Consider the following 22,517-nt stretch of genomic DNA (forward strand, 5'->3'; position numbering starts at 1 on the left):
AGTCATACTGAAATTCAAAGAAAACATAAATACAATTACACATTTGCTTGGGGTAGTTTGTACGATTTGTTCATGTGTTACAACTGACCCAGACACTTGTAGCCATAGAGACAGTCTGCATGTCTGGGAACGCCCATACAGGCCCTAGGAACACCCACAATAGCTGGCTCAGCCTGGCTGGGGGCGTGGTCAGGGTGGGGTAAAAAACCCCGTTCTATCCATTCAGCAAAGTTAGAATTTGACTGATAGCCCAGCCCAGGCAGACACGATCGGGTATTTAACCACCGCAGTAAACGCACATCTGAGCAGACGTCATGTGTTCTGCTCTAGAACCCCCAAACCTGTAGTTTAGAGCCGCAGCACCGTCTTTTGGTGAGTCAGCCCATGAGATATATCGGCGGTTTTACCCCACTCGCGCGCCAGCCGTTTAACATTTTGTGGGCGTTCCCAGACATGCGGACTGTCTCTATGAAGTAGCTTACCTTACAGCTAACAGCTAAAACATTAGCACTAACAATTTGCATGTAAAATAGCTACATAGACACATAATTAACATGAGTTAAGTTTGATGAGTTTAACTACAAAGCAGACAATGCTATCAAAAAAATTAATTAAGTAAAAACATATACTTTCTTACCTCAAAATTAGTTTTTTCCTCCTAAAATTGGCTATATCTGCCACAGGCTGCTACTTCCTCACATGTGGACTAAGGACTAAACTGAGCATGTGCAGAGTGAATCAGGTGATTCATAACTTGCTCCTGATTGGAGGAATGGAAAGTGTTACAACTGACCCATGTTACAACTATCCCCGGTCTTCCACAGTTACTTGTGTAAAAAAACGACTCTGGTAAAAGTAGAAGTACTGATTCAACTATCTACTCAAGTAAAAGTAAAAAAGTACAGGCTATAAAATGTACTCAATGAGTAAAAGTAAAAAAAGTATTTTTACCGGATGTTTCTGTGCAAAGCTACATGTAACTGAACCTCACATCATATATTAATAATATAATTTGAAGACTATTGAACTTAAAATATCCCCTACAAACGTGTTTTTATACATCTTAAAACTCTGTGCTGTAGTTTTTTCACAGAAACAGTCAAATTATTCCATTCAAATCCTTAAAATGACATCTATTCCTCCCTCATTCATATTTGCAGGATATATGAATATGCAAATCATGAATCACAAAAGTGTAACTGTTGGATACAAGGTGTCTCCTACTTTATTGAAGCCTCTGGATACAAACACTGAGTTTTGAAAACACAAGACAAGATGTAACTATACCCTGCTTGTCCTGTGTTTCTTTCTCTAGTGTCTGATCAGACAACTATTACGCCAAGAGACTTGGAAAAAGAAAAAGCTACACTGCCAGAGAAGTAGCCTACTGATTCAACTACATGTATTTACTCAAGTAAAAGTAAAAAAAAGTACAGGCTATGAAATGTACTCAATGAGTAAAAGTAAAAAGTATTTTTACCGGATGTTTCTGTGCAAAGCTAACTGAACCTCACATCATATATTAATAATATAATTTGAAGACTATTGAACTTAAAATATCCCCTACAAACGTGTTTTTATACATCTTAAAACTCTGTGCTGTAGTTTTTCCACAAAAACAGTCAAATTATCCCATTAAAATCCTTAAAATGACATCTATTCCTCCCTCATTCATATTTGCAGGATATATGAATATGCAAATCATTAATCACAAAAGTTTAACTGTTGGATACAAGGTGTCTCCTACTTTATTGAAGCCTCTGGAGCACATACAAACACTGAGTTTTGAAAACACAAGACAAGATGTAACTATACCCTGCTTGTCTTGTGTTTCTTTCTATAGTGTCTGATCAGACAACTATTACGCCAAGTAAACAAGAGACTTGGAAAAAGAAAAAGCTACACTGCCAGAGCGTCTGGCTCGTTCGAGTCTGCAGTGTTGACAACTTCAACCTCACTTTCAGCGGCATCGCTCATGTTGCTGGTTCCTCTGGCTGACATGAACATCACTATTCACAGACGCAATTTCTCAGCGCGACCGAGAGTCCGTCTCTCGTCTTTCTTATGACAGCGTTGTCACGTTTGGTGTGTGGTTCTGATACATCGATACATGATGTGGTCTGGTGGCTGGACTGTGCACTCCTTTTCCAGGTTATGTCAACGCCCCCTTAGGAGACTGTCTAGCCAATTAAGTTTTGTAACATTGACAGAGAGCCAATCACAAGCTGACATTTAGGGGACCGGACGAGTGCCATTCCATACTATTGGCGGAGCCTGGAATGAGCTATCTCTATTCATTCTGCCCCGTTTCTTCTCTGTCTTTCTTTAATCGTTGTTGTTGTGCATTAGGGTTGTAGCGGTACTAAATTTCTGTTTCGGTGCCGGTACCAATTTGTATTTCGATACTTTTCGATACTTTTCGATACTTTTTGTAAAAAAAAAAGTGAAACTGTCCAATGTCAAGATTTGGCTTTATTTTAAGAGTTTGGGAACAATTACACCAATAAATTGGTGTGGCATTTAAATGCTGAACAAAACAAACCTTTTGAGCAGTGAGAATACCGGTAAGTAAAATAAAGTAATGCCAGTGAAAATAAAATGACCATAAAACACTAGCCTATAGCAGCAAAAACTCAGAGAAACACCAATAACAACAATAAATAAATAATTGGTGGCATTTAAATTCTGTCTAACTTTTACTTGTCAAATAAGTACACACTCAGTAACATAACACAAATCTTTTGAACAGTGGGAAATGGGAATAAGTAAAATAAATAAAATAAATTATAATATAATAAAACACTATAGCAGCAGAAACTCAAATCTTTTTTTCTTCAACAGGCAGCATAACTGGCTTCATATTCCCATTCTGTCCCCCAGCCTACTCAGCCTAAACCCTAGTTCTCCTATGGGTGGTAGACAGACTCACTGTTTGGCTGACTCTCAGTTTACTCACTCAGTCCCTCCCATCCCAATGTCTTCTTCAGGTTCCTAGCCAAGAAAACGAGGGTGTCAAAATGTTCCTCGGTCAGTCTAGATCAGGGGTGCCCACACTTTTTCAGCTTGGGAGCTACTTTTAAAATGACCAAGTCAAAGTGATCTACCAAACATATTTATTTATATATATATACACTGAGTATACAGTGGAAAACAGTGGAACAGTGGAAAAACAGTGGAAAAACAGTAAAACATTTTTTTTTTTTTTTTTTTTACCCCTTCTTAGTATAGAACCGGTTCTACAGCAATAGTACCGCGGTTCGGGGGTAGTACCGGTAGTACCTACATCCCTATTGTGCATTAAAACTAAAGTAACAAGCTTGTTTTGAAAATGTAAGGAGTAGAAAGTACAGATACTTGTGTTAAAATGTAGGGAGTAAAAGTAAAAACTTGTCAGAAAAATAAATACTCAGCAGTACAGATACCCGGAAAATCTACACATTCACATTCACTGCCAGCCGTTTTTTTTTTTACTGTAGGTAGCTTCTGCCAAAGGGTTTTTTTGAGGATTCTGGCTCATCTTACAAGAGCCGAGGATTATTTTCTGCTTGGACTTTGTGAACACAAAATATCTAAAAAGTACTAATAGAATGTGTGCTTTCTCTGTCTAAAAAAGTTAGTTTGTAGAGTTAGTAGTTATGTAGATATTAGCCGTTGAGTACAGCATGGTTTCAGCGTCTGAGACAGAAAGCTGAGATAATCGCAGTTTTGTGAAATTCAATCAAACAGTCACTTTAACCATTTATTTTTGGCATCAGTAACACATCAGACATCTAAACAATATAGTTCTGAACAGTAATTTCCTCCATATCAGCACCCGCACCCCCTCTCCTTCAAACTCCTCCCTCCGTGGGCGTGTCTCTGGTGGCTTTCAGCAGCGTTTGTCACAAGCGAGTTTCTCCTGCCTGTCTGAGCAGCCTCCCTCCCTGGCGGCCCCCTCGTCGGCGAGTCTGGATGGGGCTTGCTCGTTTCTTGGGTTTTCGATTGAGAGCTTTGATGAAGCTTTGTGCGATTCTAGGCTTTATGCTGCGTGTTTCAAAGTGTGTTTTGCACCCAGTCTATTTTTGGAACCCCCCACCGTTGTGCGCCACCGTTGTGCACCAGCGTGAACGCGTTTTCGCCTACAGTATGAGAATGAGGCTCGTTCGTTTCTGGGTTTTCGGTTGAGCTCAGCTGGAATGAAGCTGCGTGCGATTCTGGCCTTTCTGCTGGTGTTTCAAAGTGTGTTTCACCCATAATCTATTATGCAAATTTGCAATCCCCCACCGCCAGCACCCAGCGCGAAAGCGAAAGCGTTTTCGCCCCATCCATTTTCATGAGAATGGCTTCCTCATGCTGCTGTTTTTGCTTGGCTTTCAATAGTCTGGAGAGCACTGTCGCCACTTAGTGGGTCGGTGGAATGGATTGTACACGTTCGGTGGCTCCCATATTATAATAGGAGATGTAAAAGGGTTAGATCAACGTCCCACCGTCAAATTTTTTTTTTTTTTTTTTTGACGAGTTAACTCGTCATTGGCAGTCAACCGTTGGATTTTTTTTGACGAGTTAACTCGTCATTGGCAGTGAACGTGTTAAGTACAGTAATGAAGTATGGTACTTTGTTACTTCCCATCTCTGGACCCAGGTTCCTTCCACATGTGTCATGCACTCATGAAAGGTCAGCGGTAACAAGGTCAAAGTTGAAATAATTTGAAGTTGGAGCGCAGCGCTCGGTGGCAAATTTGAACGCTGTGTATTTATTTTATTTTGTGACGCTAAGTGTAGCACTGCTGCTGTACCATTGTTTTCCCATGGAGAGCAGTGACGCCCAATGATATGCAGCAGCGCTCTGCCCATAGGAAAACAACAGCACACCCGGGGGCGTTGAGCAGTTTTACAGGGGAGCATGTAGGGTTTTGTCCTTCCTGTGACATTTTTGGCATTTGGACTTTCAAACATTAATCATCCCTAATTAAAAATCCGGCTCTGCACGGTCGCACGTAAAATGGCATATGTGGCCCAACAGAATTTGCTCGCTCACACACAGGGATTCTTATTATATTATTACTATCATGATTATTACTTAGACTACCTGACTCGACTCGATTTAGCATCTCTGTGGAGGAACGATATATAAGCACTGCAGTATAAACCGCAAATTAATTTTACACCACTAATTGACAGTATTATGAGCCACACAATAGAGAAGAAGAAAAAAGAAGAGAAAACTGCAAACAATAAAAATAAAACATTTGCCATTTACCCCCCTTTTGTTGTTGTTGTTTCATAGTCATGATTCATATCTTAGCTGGTTGGCTTGCTTCCAGGATTAAAACTTTATAAGAATGTTCTGAAACGAATGAATGGGAAATTCACTTCCTGGAACCGGAGCCATTCAAAAGTGAGAACTGCCAGTCAGATGAGGGCGCTATTATCTGCAAGCTCACAGTTACAGGATCAATAGTATGGTCAACTAATCCTAATGTCTTCTCATCAGGGAGCAACGATGGCGACACCTGTAGAGCTGCTCTTGGGAACTTTGGATGATTTGGGAGATGACGAGTTCAAGAGGTTCAAGTGGTTCCTGCAGCAGACTGGCATCCTAGACATCCCAGCCATCCCAAAGAGCCGCCTGGAGAAGGCAGACAGGCTGGACACAGTAGATCACATGTTCCAGACCTACAGCGAATACACTCTGGAGGTGACCAAAGAGGTTCTGAGGAAGATCCTCAAGAATGATCTACTGCAACGATTATTAAAAACCAGTTCAGGACCCGAAGGTAAGTAATGGGACAATTATAAAATGGGACTTTATGCAAGCATGCATCACATCAAATGATTTGTAAGATATGACATATATGACAAAATTATTTAAAAACACTTTTTGCCTATATAGAGTGTGAGTCCACAGTTAATCACGATTAATCGCACAATTAATTTGATCTGTTGTAAATCTACCTTAAACCGAGGTACCTTAAACCTGACATTTTCTTGTGCCAGTTAACAACACTTGAGAGCTTTGTGCAAACATACACTATTGCATGGGGAGTAGCTATTATCATTAGCTATTATCATTAGTATGGGTAAGTATTTGGCCATTGGTATTGTTATTATTGCTACTAGTTAGTGGGAATACGCAGTAACTAGTCTTAGTCTACTCTCTCTCAGTCTCTCTCAAATATATATTATATACATATATATATATATATATATATATATATATATATATATATATATATATATATATATATATATATATATTATATATATAATCATGAGAGACCAGTGGGTAAAGTTTAACAAGCGAGCTTTATTCACGAATGGCATGGCGGTTAGTTCTATGGCATGAAATGGCATGGCAACTAATTCTATGGCATGGCAGCATGACAACTGATTCTTTGGCGTAATGACTCCATGGTAAGATGACTCTCTTCTTGTGGTGAGAGAGGAGGGCATCTACTCAGACTAGGATAGAGAATCCCCCCCCCCCCCGTAGGGGATTCTTCAGGAGTCAAGACGTTGGTGGTGGACTGGGGAGGTGAGTGGGGCGAAACGCAGCTTGAGAGGAGGGGATACGACCTGCCCAGGTACAGCGACCATGGAGGTGAAGGATCAGGGAAAGAGGATGATGACGCGCTGATAGGGGTGTCACAATACACTAATTTCACGATACGATACCATACACGATATTGGGTTCACGATAACGATACGATATTTTAACAATATTCTTTTTAACATAACAAAAGTAAATAATTTTTATGTATTTAGTTATCATTTATTTAACCATGTGAGTCCCATTGAAATCGAAACCTCTTTTCAAGGGAGCCCTGGGAAAATACTTTCATTTGAAATACACAAAATACAAAACAAATGCTGTTTTTGGAAATTGTTATTATAATAACTATAAAACAACATGGAAGATAATGCTTCTCTTGCAATAGAATGTGTCACACTGTCACAAACTAAATGTTTGTTGCATGGTGAAAGAAAAATAAAGTAATCTATTTCTTAACACCTTGATTGCCAGCGACGAGTGTACTCGTCAAACACAATCCAGCTGTTAACTGCCAGCGACGAGTGTACTCGTCAAAAAAATCGTTTTTTTTTTTTTGACGGTGGGGCGTTGATCAATCCCTTTTACGTCTCCTATACAATTATTGGAGGTATTGAATGTGTATAATCTATTTTACCGACCCACTAAGTGTTGACAGTGCTCCCCCAGACGAGCGAAATCAAAGAAAAAGGGAGCAAGCCATTCAAGGAAATGGCGAGGCGATTTTACAGTATTACATTCTCATGAAAATGGTTGGGGGAAAACGCTCTCGTTTTCGCGCTGATTGCTGGCGATGCGGGATTGCAAATTTACATAATACATTACAGGTGGAACACACTTTGAAACACGCAGCATAAATATGACCAGAATCGCAAAAGCTTGTCTCAACCAAAACTCCCAAGAAGCGAGCGAGTCCATGCCGACTTCCTCAAACAGCAGCCTGCAGACAGGCACAGGACAGCAGCAAAAGCACTGAGACTGTGACGGCCGCTGCAGCCAAGAAGAGGGAGGAGTTGAAGCAACTCTGCCTCTCGCTCTCTCCCTCTCTCTCTCTCTCTCTCTCTCGCTCTCTCTCTCCCTCCCTCCCTCTCTCTCTCTCTCTCTCTCTCTCCCTCTCCCCCTCTCACTAGGATTAAACCTAGTGCGTCTCCCTCCCGAGAGGGAGGGAGAGAGAGAGAGAGGGAGGGAGAGCGAGAGGGAGGGAGAGAGAGAGAGAGAGAGAGAGAGAGGGAGGGAGAGCGAGGGGAAGGGAGAGAGAGAGAGAGCGAGAGGGGGAGGGAGAGAGAGAGAGAGAGAGAGCCAAAAATGAATGGTTAAAGTGACAGTTCTATCGAATTTCACAAAAAGCCGTTTATCTCTGAATATTTTTTCTGATGCTAAAACCATGCTGTATTCAACTGCTAATGCTTACATAACTACTAACTCTACAAACTAACTCTTTTAGACAGAGAAAGTACACATTCTATTAGTACTTTTGAGATATTGTATGTTCACAAACTCCAAGCAGAAAATAATCCTCGGCGCTTGTAAAATGAGCCACAATCCTCAAAAAACGGCTTGGCAGAAGCTACCTACAGCAAGAAAAAAACGGCTGGCAGTCAATGTGTTAAATAACTCATGCTCAATGGTCCCTAAACTTATGTACCCCTTGAGCTGTTTTGCCATCCCAGTAGTAGTCTACCCCCTCACTCGTGCGTGTTGATTCTGCTAAATTTGTTCTATTATTATTCAGGAAAAAAAAAAAAAAAAAAAAATTAACGATATAATTTTTTTCTGACGATACGCATATCGTGACGTTTCAATATCGCGATATATCGTGCGACAAAATATCGTGACACCCCTACGCGCTGAGCATGGCTATATGTACTGCCACCTCATAGCCTCCGCAGTGACATCATATTGGCATGTTGACAGGGGCTGATTGGCTATTGAGGATGGGGTGATGAGTCACACGTCATAACGGACGTCACACTAGGATTACACTTGACTGGGAGCTGATGCCTATTGTGATGTGAGGTAACATGACTGGTCTTCATCTTGAAACTAGGTCGAGACCAACATATATATATATATTACAATCATCTGTCTCTCTCTCTCTGCCCTCAGACCGTGGCAGAGAGAGAGAGACAGGCAGAGAGAGAGAGACAGGGGGAGATAGAGAGAAGGGGGAGAGAGCAGGCACGCAGCTGCTCTTGTCTGCACACACTGTGGCTCGAGAGATGTGGAGGATAGCACAGTTAACTTCACAGAGTGCAGCCTGAGAGATGTGTATTCCCAGTAACTAGTAGGGATGGGCATTTCTAGCAAAAACACTATTCGAAATTCGCTGGCCAAAGTCGACTTTTAATCGAAATTCGAAAATAAAAATAAAAATGTAAAAAAAATTAAAAATGTATTTTTTTTTTTTTTTTTTTGTGAGTTAAATGTTGCATTGTCTCCCCTGATTCTAAGTCTAAGGCTTTATTAATTAATAGAAAAAGCTTCTGCTGTCGATTTTTAGCTCAAACAAGCATTGCACCACTGAAGTAAAGAACATGTTACATGACATTGACATTTTCGAAAATAAAAAACAGTTTTGACAATCATGAGTGGTTCATTAAATATTTAGTAGGCTCAGGTCTGAGTGCCAAAGGGGTGCCAAAGTCACCCCCTCTCCCTCTTCATGGGATTTCATCCGCCATTCATTTTTCCATAAACCTTGCTTAAAATGCTTATAAAAATTGTTTTACTTGCTCAAACCAAGCGATTCGACTATACTTAGAAGCAGGGCAGACAATGCAACATTTCACAAAAAAAAAAAAAAAATCCCCCGAATTTCGACTTTCAATAATAAAAGTCGACCTTGATAATAACGATTATTCGAAAATTCGAAATTCGATGCCCATCCCTAGTAACTAGTAGCAATAATAACAATACCAATGGCCAAATACATACCCATACTAATGATAATAGCTAATGTTAATACTACCCATGCAACAGTGCATATTTGAACAAAGCTCTCAAGTGTTGTTAACACATTCACTGCCAGCCGTTTTTTTTTTTTACTGTAGGTAGCTTCTGCCAGAGGGTTTTTTTGAGGATTCTGGCTCATCTTTCAAGAGCCGAGGATTCTTTTCTGCTAAGATTTTGTGAACACAAAATATCTCAAAAGAACTAATAGAATGTGTGCTTTCTCTGTCTAAAAGAGTTAGTTTGTAGAGTTAGTAGTTATGTAGATATTAGCCGTTGAGTACAGCATGGTTTCAGCGTCTGAGACTGAAAGCTGAGATAATCGCAGTTTTGTGAAATTCAATCAAACAGGCAGAACAGTCACTTTAACCATTTATTTTTGGCATCAGTGAGACATCAGACATCTAAACAATATAGTTCTGAACCCCCTCTCCTTCAAACTCCTCCCTCCGTGGGCGTGTCTCTGGTGGCTTTCAGCAGCATTTGTCACAAGCGAGTTTCTTCTGCTGCTGCTGCTGCTGCGAGTTTGAGCAGCCTCCCTCCCTGGCGGCTAGGGCTGTGAATCTTCACTGGCCTCACGATTCGATTCGATTACGATTCATCTGTCAACGATTCGATTCGATTTGATTAAACGATGCATCACGATGCATCGCGATGCATCTTAAATCGATGCATCACTTTTTCCGCAATACATGATTTATTTTTTCTCACTTTCTTTTTTCTCACTGTGTGGCTACTTTTAAAATAAAATGCATTTGGAATTGCATTGTATTATGATCCATAATTAAAATAAACAACTGCATGTACTTACATTCTATTTTATTTGATAAAAAAAAAAAAAATTAATTAATAATCGATTTTTGATATTTGTTAATCGATGCAGAATTGTGCACGTCCGCATCGCGATGCATCTTATAATCGATTATTTTTGACACCCCTACTGGCGGCCCCCTCGTCGGCGAGTCTGGATGGGGCTGCTCGTTTCTTGGGTTTTCGGTTGAGAGCTTTGATGAAGCTTTGTGCGATTCTAAGCTTTATGCTGCGTGTTTCAAAGTGTGTTTTGCACCCAGTCTATTTTTGGAACCCCCCACCGTTGTGCGCCCATGTGCACCAGCGCGAAAGCGTTTTCGCCTACAGTATGAGAATGAGGCTCGTTCGTTTTCGGTTGTGAGCTCGGCTGGAATGAAGCTGCTTGCGATTCCTTTCTGCTGGTGTTTCAAAGGTGTTTCAAAGTGTGTTGCACCCATAATCTATTATGCAAATTTGCAATCCCCCACCGCCAGCTCCCAAGCGCGAAAGCGAAAGCATTTTCGCCAATCCATTTTCATGAGAATGGCTTCCTCACACTGCTTTTTGCTTGGCTTCCTCTAGTCTGGAGAGCACTGTCGCCACTTAGTGGGTCGGTGGAATGGGTTGTACACGTTCGGTGGCTCCAATATTTATATAAGAGATGTAAAAGGGTTAGATCAACGTCCCACCGTCAATTTTTTTTTTTTTTTTTTTTTGACGTATCAACACGTCATTGGCAGTGAACGTGTTAACTGGCACAAGAAAATACCAGATTTAAGGTACCTCCGTTTACGGAAGATTTAGAACCGATTTAAAAAAAAAAGTGAGATTAATTTGCGATTAATCGTGATTAACTATGGAGAATCATGCAATTAATAGCGATTAAATATTTTAATCGATTGACAGCCCTAAATGAAATGTATATAGAGTGTGAGTCTGCTTTCATTAGCCTATGTCCAGACAATAGATTTGTGAAGAGGGGCAGGCTGCCATTTTAGTATAGAAAGTATCTGCTTGTTCAACACAAAAGTTGCCAACACAAACAATAAAGCACAGATTGTAGGAATTATCAGCACAGTGGAAAAGTGTCTATAGAGAATCTGATTGGTTGCATCAACCTCCCTGTTGCATGACCCTCACCCTAACTCCCTGTTGAGTAATAATAACTGACTGTAGCTTATACCTTCAACTCCATTAAACGCCAGGATGAGCTTACTAAATAAATTCATGTTTAGAATATGGACATTTAACAGGAAATATTAGCATTACTCATAATTACTATACCATTCTCTCATTGTTGTCTGTTCATTCAGAGATGCTTGCAGAGTGCCGGACTAAACACAAATCCAACTTGAAGAAGAAGTTTCAGCGTTTGTTTGAGGGAATCACAAACTCAGAAAAGTTGATACTTCTGAATGAGATCTTCACAGAGCTCTTCCTCACAGAGGAAGAGACTGGAGAGGCCGACAATGAACATGAATTCAGGAAGATTGAAACGGCATCCAGGAAACCTTTGATTCCAGAAAACACAATCAAAAGTGAAGACATCTTTAAACCCTTACCTGGAAGAGATGAACCAACCAGAACAGTGCTGACAAAGGGAGTGGCTGGCATTGGGAAAACAGTCTTAACACAGAAGCTCACTCTGGACTGGGCTGAAGACAAAGCCAACCAGGATATGCAATTCATATTTCCAATCCCTTTCCGAGATTTGAATCAGCTGAAAGAGAAACAGGTCAGCTTGGTGAAACTTCTTCACCACTTCTTTCCTGAGACCAAAAAAGCAGGAATCTGCAGGTTTGACAAATTCCCAGTTATGTTCATCTTTGATGGTCTGGATGAGTGTCGACTTCCTCTAGACTTCAAGAACAACGAGTTCCTGGATGATGTTACACAGTCAACCTCAGTGGAGGTGTTGCTGACAAACCTCATCAAGGGGAATCTGCTTCCGCTTGCTCACATCTGGATAACCACACGACCTGCAGCAGCCAGTCAGATCCCTTCTGAGTACATTGACATGGTAACAGAGGTGAGAGGCTTCAATGACCAACAGAAAGAAGACTACTTCAGGAAGAGTTTCAGAGATGATGAGCAGCAGGCCAACATAATCATCTCCCACATCAAGAATTCACGGAGCCTCCACAACATGTGCCACATCCCAGTGTTCTGCTTGATCACTGCTAAAGTTCTGAAGCATCTGTTGAAAACCTGTGACACAGAAAACCTGCCCAAGACCCTGACTGCGATGTACATCCACTTCCTGGTGGTTCAGTCCAAATTGCAGAGTGCCAAGTATCATGAGGGAACTGAGACAGATCCACACTGGACACAGAACAGGGACATGATTCTCTCTCTGGGAAAACTGGCTTTTGAGCAGCTGGAGGAAGGCCACCTGATCTTCTATGAAGAAGACCTGAAACAGTGTGGTATTGATATCAGAAAAGCCTCAGTGTACTCTGGAGTCTTCACACAGATCTTTAAAGAGGAGTGGGGGCTGCACCAGGACCAGTTCTTCTGCTTTGTCCATCTGAGCATTCAAGAGTTTCTGGCTGCTGTTCATGTCATGTTCTCATTCATCAAGACTGGTGTCAATCCACTGTCAGAAGCCTCCAGGTTGTCTAGGCTACTCAGACCCAGATCAGCAGTAAAATATCTCTACCAGAGTGCTGTGGACAAGGCCTTACTGAGTCCAAATGGACATCTGGACTTGTTCCTCCGCTTCCTCCTGGGCCTTTCACTGGAGACCAATCAGACTCTCCTACGAGGCCTGCTGCCACAGACAAGAAGTAGCTCACAGACCAATCAGGAAACAGTCCAGTACATCAAGAAGAAGATCAAGAAGAATCCCTCTGCAGAGACAAACATCAATCTGTTCCACTGTCTGAATGAGTTGAATGACCATTCTCTAGTGGAGGAGATCCAACAGTACCTGAGATCAGGAAGTCTCTCTACAGTCAAAATCTCCCCTGCTCAGTGGTCGGCTCTGGTCTTCATCTTACTGTCATCAGAAGAAGAGCTGGACGAGTTTGACCTGAAGAAATACTCTGCTTCAGACAAGGCTCTTCTGAGGCTGCTGCCAGTGGTCAAAGCCTCCAATAAAGCTCTGTAGGTTCATACATAACTGGGTAGATCAAATATATTAAATAAAATATATATACATTTTCAAATGTGTTGTATATCTCTCTCACCAATTCTTCTTCAGGCTGAGTGGCTGTCAGCTGTCAGAGAGAAGCTGTGAAGCTCTGGCCTCAGTGCTCAGCTCCCAGTCCTCCAGTCTGAGAGAGCTGGACCTGAGTGACAACATCCTGAAAGATGCAGGTGTGAAGCTGATCTCTGCTGGACTGGAGAGTCCACACTGTAGACTGGAGACTCTCAGGTGAGTATTCCTCTTCGTGTTCAACAGACAACCATTTAAATCCTGATTTACATACACGTTACTATCAGCAATTATCACACGGCTTTGTTGAATGCTTGATTCTGATTGGTCGATCACGGCATTCTACAGTCTGTTATTTCTGTGTATCAGACCATTGCTTATAACAGACAATTCTGATGACAGACTCCGGAGGCCGTGGGTCATATCAATCTGCAGAAAGAAGTCCAGTAAATGCTGTTGCTTTAATAATCAAATTAACAATGGGAGTGCCTCTCCTAGTTACATTTTCATTTCTTTAGTTAGTAACCGTGTAATAAGCAGGATGATGTACAGCTCACATAAACACATATCATGTAGAGGATTATCTCTGTTCATGTAATTTTAAAACCAATTGTGAATCAAATATTTAGCAAGACTTCCTAGTCTATGTGAATTACTTTCCATGATACGTGAATTACTTTCCATGATATGTGAATTACTTTCGAATTACTTTCCATGATATGTGAATTACTTTCCATGAGGACATTTCATTGTTTCCTCTCCTTGGATTCATATTCAGATTCAGATTCAGATGACTTTATTTATCTCAGAAGGACAATTCATTTTCACAGCCTACCCAACACCTTAAAAGCTCACAGGCGAGGAACAAATACTCCTGACAGACATGACAAGACATAACGTAACAGCATGACATAACAAACTAGAACGAATGCAACGCGGACTTATGCCTCCGCCATTAGTTCATTCTAGAGTCCAAATCGCCATTTGAGGCAAATTGGAAGAAATTCTGTCAAGGCGCTCCTGAGATGTTGCGTTACAGAGCTTGGAAATTGGGTGTGTGAGGTCACAGTGACCTTGAACTTTGACTACCAAAATGTAATCAGTTCATCCTTGAGTCCAAGTGGACGTTTGAGGCAAATTCAAAGAAACTCCATCAAGGCATTCCTGAGATATTGCGTTAACAAGCTTGAAAATGGCATTCGAGAGGTCACAGTGACCTTGACCTTTGATCACCAAAATGTAATCCGTTCATCCTTGCCCCCAAGTCGACGTTTGAGCCAAATTGGCAGAAATTCCATCAAGCCGTTCTTGAGATATCGCTTTAACGAACTTGGGAATGGCAATAATACGTATTTATTAATGGTGCATCTATCATTTACAAAGTATGAGAATACAATAATTAAACACATTAGAGATTAGGTTATTAATCAGGAATAAAATGTTTATAACTGTGTTACTAATGCTTAGTGATGTATGAATAATGCTTTATAAATGATGAATTCATGATGAATTATGTATTTAATAATGGTTTATTAATACTTTATAGTGTATAGTTATTATAAAGTGTTACCACATTGGGTGCTGCTCAGTGATTTTCACTGCACAGTGAGGTTATCGTTTCACAGCACACTGTGGGATATGTCGCTAGTAATCACAGTAACGTGAACGTTCACAATCATGACCACTAATCATTACATAATGTTAGGCAAACAACAGATGACTAAATAAATGGTTAATGATAATTGAATGACAGCAATAGCCAATGAGCTGCATTGAGTCATTCGGTTAGAAATCCATGGTGCATCATGAGAATACGGCACTTTAACTCATTCATGGCCAGTTTAGGACTGCCAATATTTAGCACAGGCCAAAGATTTTCATAATTGTTGGTCATCTTTCAAGACCCACAGTAAATTATCTATTAGCACCAAAGTGATTTGCAATACCTCAAAATGAAGATGTACGTCTCTGGGTTCACCAGGAAAAAAAGTGAGCTTTTAGCATGTTCTGTACTCTACTTATAGCCATTTATATACACCCTGTTTTCACCCAAAAGGTCTCTCTGAGAAGAAAAACAGGAGAAAAGGCGATTTTTGTAAAGCACACAATCTCAGGCAGAACTCGCTCTCAATTCTTTTATTTTGAACTGCCTGGCAAGCTTCTGGTTAGCAACACCGCACTGCTGACTCCCCAGTCCTGGGTGATGTAGTGGCAGGTGATGGTCACGTAGTTTTCGGTTGTCATGGCAGTCCAGCTATCTGTCGTCAGTGCAACCTTGCCGCCGGTAGATGTAACGTCAGCTAGCTCTGCTAGCAACTTGGACTTAGCATCACCGTATCTCTTCTCAAAGTGCCTGGTGATTGTGCTTCGGCTTGGGATATCGTATGCTGGTTCCAGGAGGTGCATCATTTGCTTAAATCCCCTGCCTTCAACCATAGAGATAGGCATCATGTCTTTTTCTATAACCCCACAGATCGACTGGGTTATTTTCTCTGCTCGCCGTGAGTCACAACTTTTCCTCTTAAACGCTGAGCTGATGGTGGGTTGCTCTAGCGGAGATGAAGAGGAGCCAGCCAATTTATCTGAATGAACACCGTTCAAGTGATAGAGCAGTGCTGTCGTTGTGTTGGTGTAGCTGTACACCGATTCACAGTGTTTGCATACGGCAGTATCATCTCCTTTCTTATCAAAATGTTCCCACACAACGCTTCTCTTCGCCCTCTTCATGGTCGTTGCAACTGTGTGGGTTTTCCTTTCTATTTCAGACCAATCTTAAAATGGCTGCCTGCCACCAGGTGTTCAGAGTTTACTGCGCCTGCGTGATGTGTCTGAAAAGGGCTATAGTAATACCATTGCGCCCTCTGGTGGATCATTAAGAAATTATTTGAAAACACCATTCTACTGTCAGAAATCAGAACGCAAGTTGCTTTTTGTTTTTGTTTTTGATCGAGTAATTTTTCTTTGCTCGAGTAAATCCTTAACAAGCAATTAATCGAGTTTCGATTGTGTGCATCCCTAAGCCCAACCAAACGCTGCTGTATACACTGGCTTTGTTTTGTTTGTTTCTGACATTGTCTGACATAAATAGATTTAAAAAAAAATTGAATTGTCCCTGGGCTGCAAACTCATTTAAACTGTGGAGATCAAAGTGATTTCTGTGGAGAGTAATGTTAGCGTTACTGGCAGGCTCTGTTCCCCCGAGACGCTGTTTCTAACTCGGCGTGAGAGCGCGCTCGAGGTCGCTGCTGGAGGAGCCGGCTGGAGGTATGTGCGCATGGCCGTGTGCTCCAGACGGCGGGAGGCTTTGCGGAGCTGCACACCGTGGAAAAAGTGCATCAAACTCAGATTGATAATCCTCTAACATCATTTGAGCTTATTGAGGTAATATATTAATATTGTAACAACAGATATTACAGATATAACGTCTATAATGAAGACGTGCCAACTTTGATGACGTGGTGTCCAGTATTTTAAGAGCAGAGGGTTTTTTCATTTCCTGGAAAGTTGCTGTTTTGGAGATGCGTGGTTTACATCGGACAGCGACGATATGTAATGTTACACAAACACGCAAAGTTCAAATTAAGCAAATATTGAATTAGTAGGTGGGGTTCCTCCATATTTTGTGTAAAGCCAGAGAGTATGGAATACACAGGGAGAAGAGACCCACATGTATGATAAGAACATTTCAGCAAGTATGAAGTTGATTTAAAAAATCCTGCTTTAATTTGTGCTGTCCAGCCCTCCCACAGCTCATCAAATATGGCATTCACATAAAAATATTTGCAAGACATTGTTGAGTGACACTCTCTCCCTCTTTCCCTCTCTCTCTCCCACACACACACACACTAGGGATGTCACGATACCAAAATTATGAGTTCGGTACCGATACCTGCCTAAGTATCTCGATACCGATACTCAAACGATACCACGGCAAAAACCTAAAACATCAGGAAACATGTGCCCAGTACTCTACTGAGCACATTTTCTCCCTTTCTATTTGTTTAGCAGAACTCTGCCAAGGTGTATTGAGTCATTTCATTTTGTGTTCAGTCTACTTTAGTAGGCTATGTGGGCTAATAATCCTGGGCTTCTAAATGTGTTTTATTTTGGCACAAGGAAGGGATATTAACATGTTGTCCTGTGTATTAATGAATGTCATTATGTTTCTTATTTGCATGCACAATAAATAGGCTATTGAAATATATGCTATGGTGGTGGTTTATTATATGGTGTAATTTTTCATGTCAGGTGTGTTTTTGACAATAAATCACTATATCATTAATAATTGGACTATGGTAAATATTAGTATGGGGGACATGGGATTGCTGCATGCCATGTAAGGGTTTAATGACACTCTATGGCCTTGATTTAATTATTTAGTACATATTTGAGTCAGGGCCATGGTGTTATTGGGGCTTTTGCATTATGCAGTGGTCTGATGTCCCCTAGGTAGGCTACTTGAGTTTATGATTTATTTGATATTTGCTTTATATACACCATCATGTCATGACTGTTCATCCTCTCTGTGCTCATACTACACAGCACATATCTATTGCCTTAATTGCCTCGTCAAACTCCGTGCCGCGGAGCGAACTTGTTTACACGCGTTTGACTTATGAGGGCATGCTGCATGTTGTCCTTCACATTCGCTAAAACGGTCAGTCTTTGAACCGAACTCTTTGAACAAGTCGGGATTGCATGTCGGAGAGAAATAGCCCGGTTCGATGTGTTGGATCCATTCACCTGTCGCTGGGTTTCCAACCAAAGGTATTGCAACTTTTAATCAAATTTTCAGAAAGTTGGCAAAAGAAAATGCGGTAGCCTATTATCCACGTAATGTTCCACTCACTACCATTATGCCTAATATCAGGAATGTTGAAGAGGAGGGGCAATTAATTGACGTGATTAAAAGATCTCCAGACGCCGCCAGGCAAACCCTCAAACGAGGGAAATGAACCCCGTTCTCTGATGTGAAAACATCCTAGCCTGATATTCAGACTGAAGTGGAGGGAATCATGATGGCTTGGTGACAGAGAGCACACTGCTGTCTGCCTCTGCGGAGCAGCTGCTAACATTACACGTGTGTGCATTTGTCTCGCTATGAAAAACATCACATAGCCGTTCATGATGATACAGAGGTACGTAAAATGTATTACCAGACGGCACTCTTCAATTCGGCATATATATAATCCACGGAGAGGTTACAGTAAGTGAATAAAATGTCAATTCTGGATGTGAGTCATCTATTATCCCGCTCTCTTGCTCGTTAAAAGTGCATGTTTTTTAATGCAGTTTGGTTACATCATCCGCTCGTTGCGGCTCCCAGACGTTTGGTGAGCGGCGCCAACAGCGCCGGTCGCACACTGACGCAACTCATGACATTTTAAAAAGTATTGGTACTAAATTAACGTGGTATAGTACCGTTTTTAACGACAGGGTAGCGTGGTACCATTGTGGTACCGGTATATCGTGCATCCCTAGTAGGGCTGCAACTAACGATTATTTTGATAATCGATTAATCAGTAGGGTTAGTTGTCGATTAATCGATTAATCGGATATATTGAAATCGCTCAGAAATGCTCGATTTAACCCTTTGATGCATACAATTCCAACATTACGATGATTCTAGTAGTCCCTGCAACATAAGTCTGCATCAAAACATTCTTGTTTATACTGTATTCATTAGTGGTTTATATTGGAACACTTCAAACTTGCATACAAAAAGGGGGAAACCACAACCAAGTTAAATTGTAGAAAACTGTTTTTATTTACTCAAGAACATGAACAGTGCTATTTTTCTTTTTTCTGTCATTGACTGTCCATCAGTGTGGTACATCTTTTTTCTTTGTCCCCTCTTCTACTGTATTCAGTGGTAAACTTTATTTTAAACTTGCAAAGAAAATGAAGAGTTTTTTTTGGTGGTAGATGTTTTTTCTTTGTCCCCTCTTGTTTATAGTATACTGTATTCACACTGGTTTCTTTTAAACTTGCAAAGAAAAATGGGAATCACAAAATCACAGTTAAATTTAAAACACAAAAGTTAAATTGAAGATAACAGCCCTTCACCTCCTCTTTCACTGCCTACTTCCTTTAGCCCTTCACCACTTTACTTCCCCTCTCCTTCACTGCCTACTTCCTTTAGCCCTTCACCACTTCACCTCCCCTCTCTCCAGATATCTTCATATCTTCTTAAATAAAGTGCTTTAACGGACCTGCTCCTGGAATGTGTGTTCATATTTTCGCTCCATCAGTTTTGTGAAGAATGTTCTTGAAGGAAGAGTGTAGTGTAGCCATGGTGGAGGGTGTTAATCATGGCAATGAAGCCTGCATCTCCAACCGTTGACATGGGCCTCATGTCGGTGACCAGCATGTTCAGGACACTGTCTGTCATGATGGCTGCTTGCCTTGGTATACAAGCCGCATTCCCCACAACGAAACGCCTCATGGTGAGTTGTTTTTTTCTGAAATGAGAAAGACTGTATGAGCGAGTATGCCTAACAGCACTATTAACATAAAACTCAATAAAACTCACTCATTGATGATTTAGTTGATAATTGCTTATGTAAAGAAGGCCTTTATATAACAGAAGCCTCAAATGAAATTTGTCCTAGCTCACTCCTTACATTAAGATGCGCGCACACACACACACACACACACACACACACACACACACACACACACACACACACACACACACACACACACACACCAATGAACAAGGGACAACAACATCTCTTTTAGCCTTAGTTTACAGACCAAGTCTGCTCTACCACTAACGTTAGCTAGCTAACGCGTAACGTTAACTAGCCGGTCGGCTATAACGTTATCGACCTGGATGCGGGCGCAATGCGCATCGACTGTTAACGTTAGATAAACAAAACAAACTATCTGCTGTCTGCTCTACCACTAACGTTAGCAACGTAACGTAACATTAACTAGCCGGTCGGCTATAACGTTAATGTTGTCGACCTGGATGGGGCGCAATGCGCATCGACTGTTAACGTTAGATAAACAAAACAAACTATCTGCTGTGAGACGAACATTTCCACTTCAAACAACAATACACATGGGTCTAATAATGTAACATTAATGGTTTACATGCATATCGAGTTTGTAGTAGAATAACGTTAACTTACCCCGCTGCTGAGCTCCCTTGGCACCATCCAATGATCCAACATGTTTGCGTTTAAGGTGTTCACGCAGGGCCGTTGTGCTGCCATGCCATGCAAGATCGGCTTTGCACATTTTGCACGTAACAGGCTTTTTATTTCCAGTTAATATGAAGTGCTCCCAAATTTGTTAAGTTTTGGGTCGAGCTGCTGCTTTCTCCTCGGCCATGTTTCAACTTGTTTGTCGTTTACTGCGCGTGCGCAAGGCGAGTGAGGTAGTCGGCTCCGCGACAGCGGGGCCAGGGAGTGACGTAGCCAGCACTGCGCCGCAGCAGCTGCGGTCAGCTGTTGTTAATATCAACAAAACAGATGGCTCTGCGGTCCAACTAATCGCGAGGCAACGAATCGATGATCAAATTCGTTGCCAACGAATTTGATCATCGATTTTAATCGATTTAATCGATTAGTTGTTGCAGCCCTAATCCCTAGACGGCGGGAGGCTTTGCGAACTCAGATTGGGTGTCAGTGTACAGGAGATGCCTGATGCTTTGATCCACGTCCCACTGTCAAAAAACGCAATTGACAGTCAAGTCAAGTCAAGTCAAATTTTATTTATATAGCACCTTTCATACACAAAGGCAATTCAAGGTGCTTTACAAAAAAATAATCGAAAAAACAAGCAGCAAAGCAATGCACATATAAAAAACACATAAAAAACACAGCCGACAGTTTTAGTTAAAATATATACTCAAATTAACAAACATGAAACATTATTTCTGTTTTAAATAAGTTACAAGGCATTCTTCAGTATTATTATTACATGCACAGTCCATTTGTTGGAAATGTACAGGAATCTTTTTTTTAAATTACAGGCCGAGAGAGGCAGTAGTTTAGTAGCAGTTAAAAGCAAGAGTAAACATAAAGGTCTTTAGCTTGGATTTAAAAATAGGCAGAGTAGGGGCAGATCTAATGTGTTCAGGGAGTTTGTTCCAGTTATGAGAGGCATAGTGGGAGAACGCGGCTTCACCATGTTTTGATTTGGTCCTCGGGACAATTAGTAGACCAGTGCCTGAAGATCTCAGGGATCTGGATGGTTCATAGTGTAGAAGCCTGACCCGTTGAGAGATTTGTAAACCATTAGCAGAATTTTAAAGTCTATTCTAAGATTTACTGGCAGCCAATGCAGGGATTTGAGAACTGGTGTAATGTGTTCAGCTTTCTTGGTTCTTGTTAGAACTCTAGCAGCCGCATTCTGAATGAGCTGTAGTTGTTTAATAGCTTTTTTGGGAAGACCATTGAAAAGACTGTTGCAGTAGTCTAGCCTGCTAGAAATGAAAGCATGAATTAGTTTTTCAAGATCTTGTTTGGACATATAGCCTCTAATCCTTGCTACACGCACACGCACACGCACACACACGCACACACACACACAGTACTCTCTCTCTCTCTCTCTCTGACACACACACACACACACACATACACACACACACATGAGATAACACTGCCAGTCATGTTTCGGGTCTAAACACTAATGTATGAGAGTAGTTCTGAACGTAAACTTACTTTGATGTCACATCAGTGATATATATTGAATATATTGAGATCCTGCGTCCACTCCGTTCTTGTGAGCATGACTGCTCAGTACAGTGTGGCAGACTGTAGTGAAAAGCTTCTCCATCCGCTAAGTGGTTTCTACTTTAGCCGTGCGTGACGACCGCATGTTTTTGATCATTGTCAGTTCCTCCAAAACATACAACTGTCGCTGTTTTCCACCTATGAGTTTTGTTGCTTCCACACATGTATCTCAGTCAAAATAAAAGCTCTCTGCAGAGCCATGTCATTGTGACCTCATGACATTTTTAACACGTTGAGTGCCAAGGACGAGATATCTCGGCTTACATGATCCAACCGTTGAGTGCCAAGGACGAGATATCTCGGCTTACATAAACATTTTTTTTTTTTGACGGTGGGATGTGCATCTAAC

The 22,517-nt window shown here is 41.2% G+C and overlaps 1 protein-coding gene across 1 annotated transcript in view; it reads left to right on the plus strand.

Annotated features, from left to right (window-relative positions):
- LOC310771092 (protein NLRC3-like) overlaps positions 1-13,376 on the plus strand; it is a gene marked incomplete at its 3' end in the record, with an annotated part of 77,127 nt that extends 63,751 nt beyond the window's left edge. Inside the window, exons 5-6 of the mRNA XM_083663764.1 lie at positions 5,474-5,756; positions 11,581-13,376. Coding sequence (XP_083519890.1) covers positions 5,474-5,756; positions 11,581-13,376 — 2,079 coding nt within the window. The remainder of the gene's footprint in view (positions 1-5,473; positions 5,757-11,580) is intronic.
- Between the last annotated feature and the right edge of the window lie 9,141 nt (positions 13,377-22,517).

The sequence above is a fragment of the Poromitra crassiceps genome (genome assembly GCF_964638095.1).
Source record: "Poromitra crassiceps genome assembly, contig: HAP1_SCAFFOLD_348, whole genome shotgun sequence".
Classification (NCBI taxonomy): Eukaryota; Metazoa; Chordata; class Actinopteri; order Beryciformes; family Melamphaidae; genus Poromitra; species Poromitra crassiceps.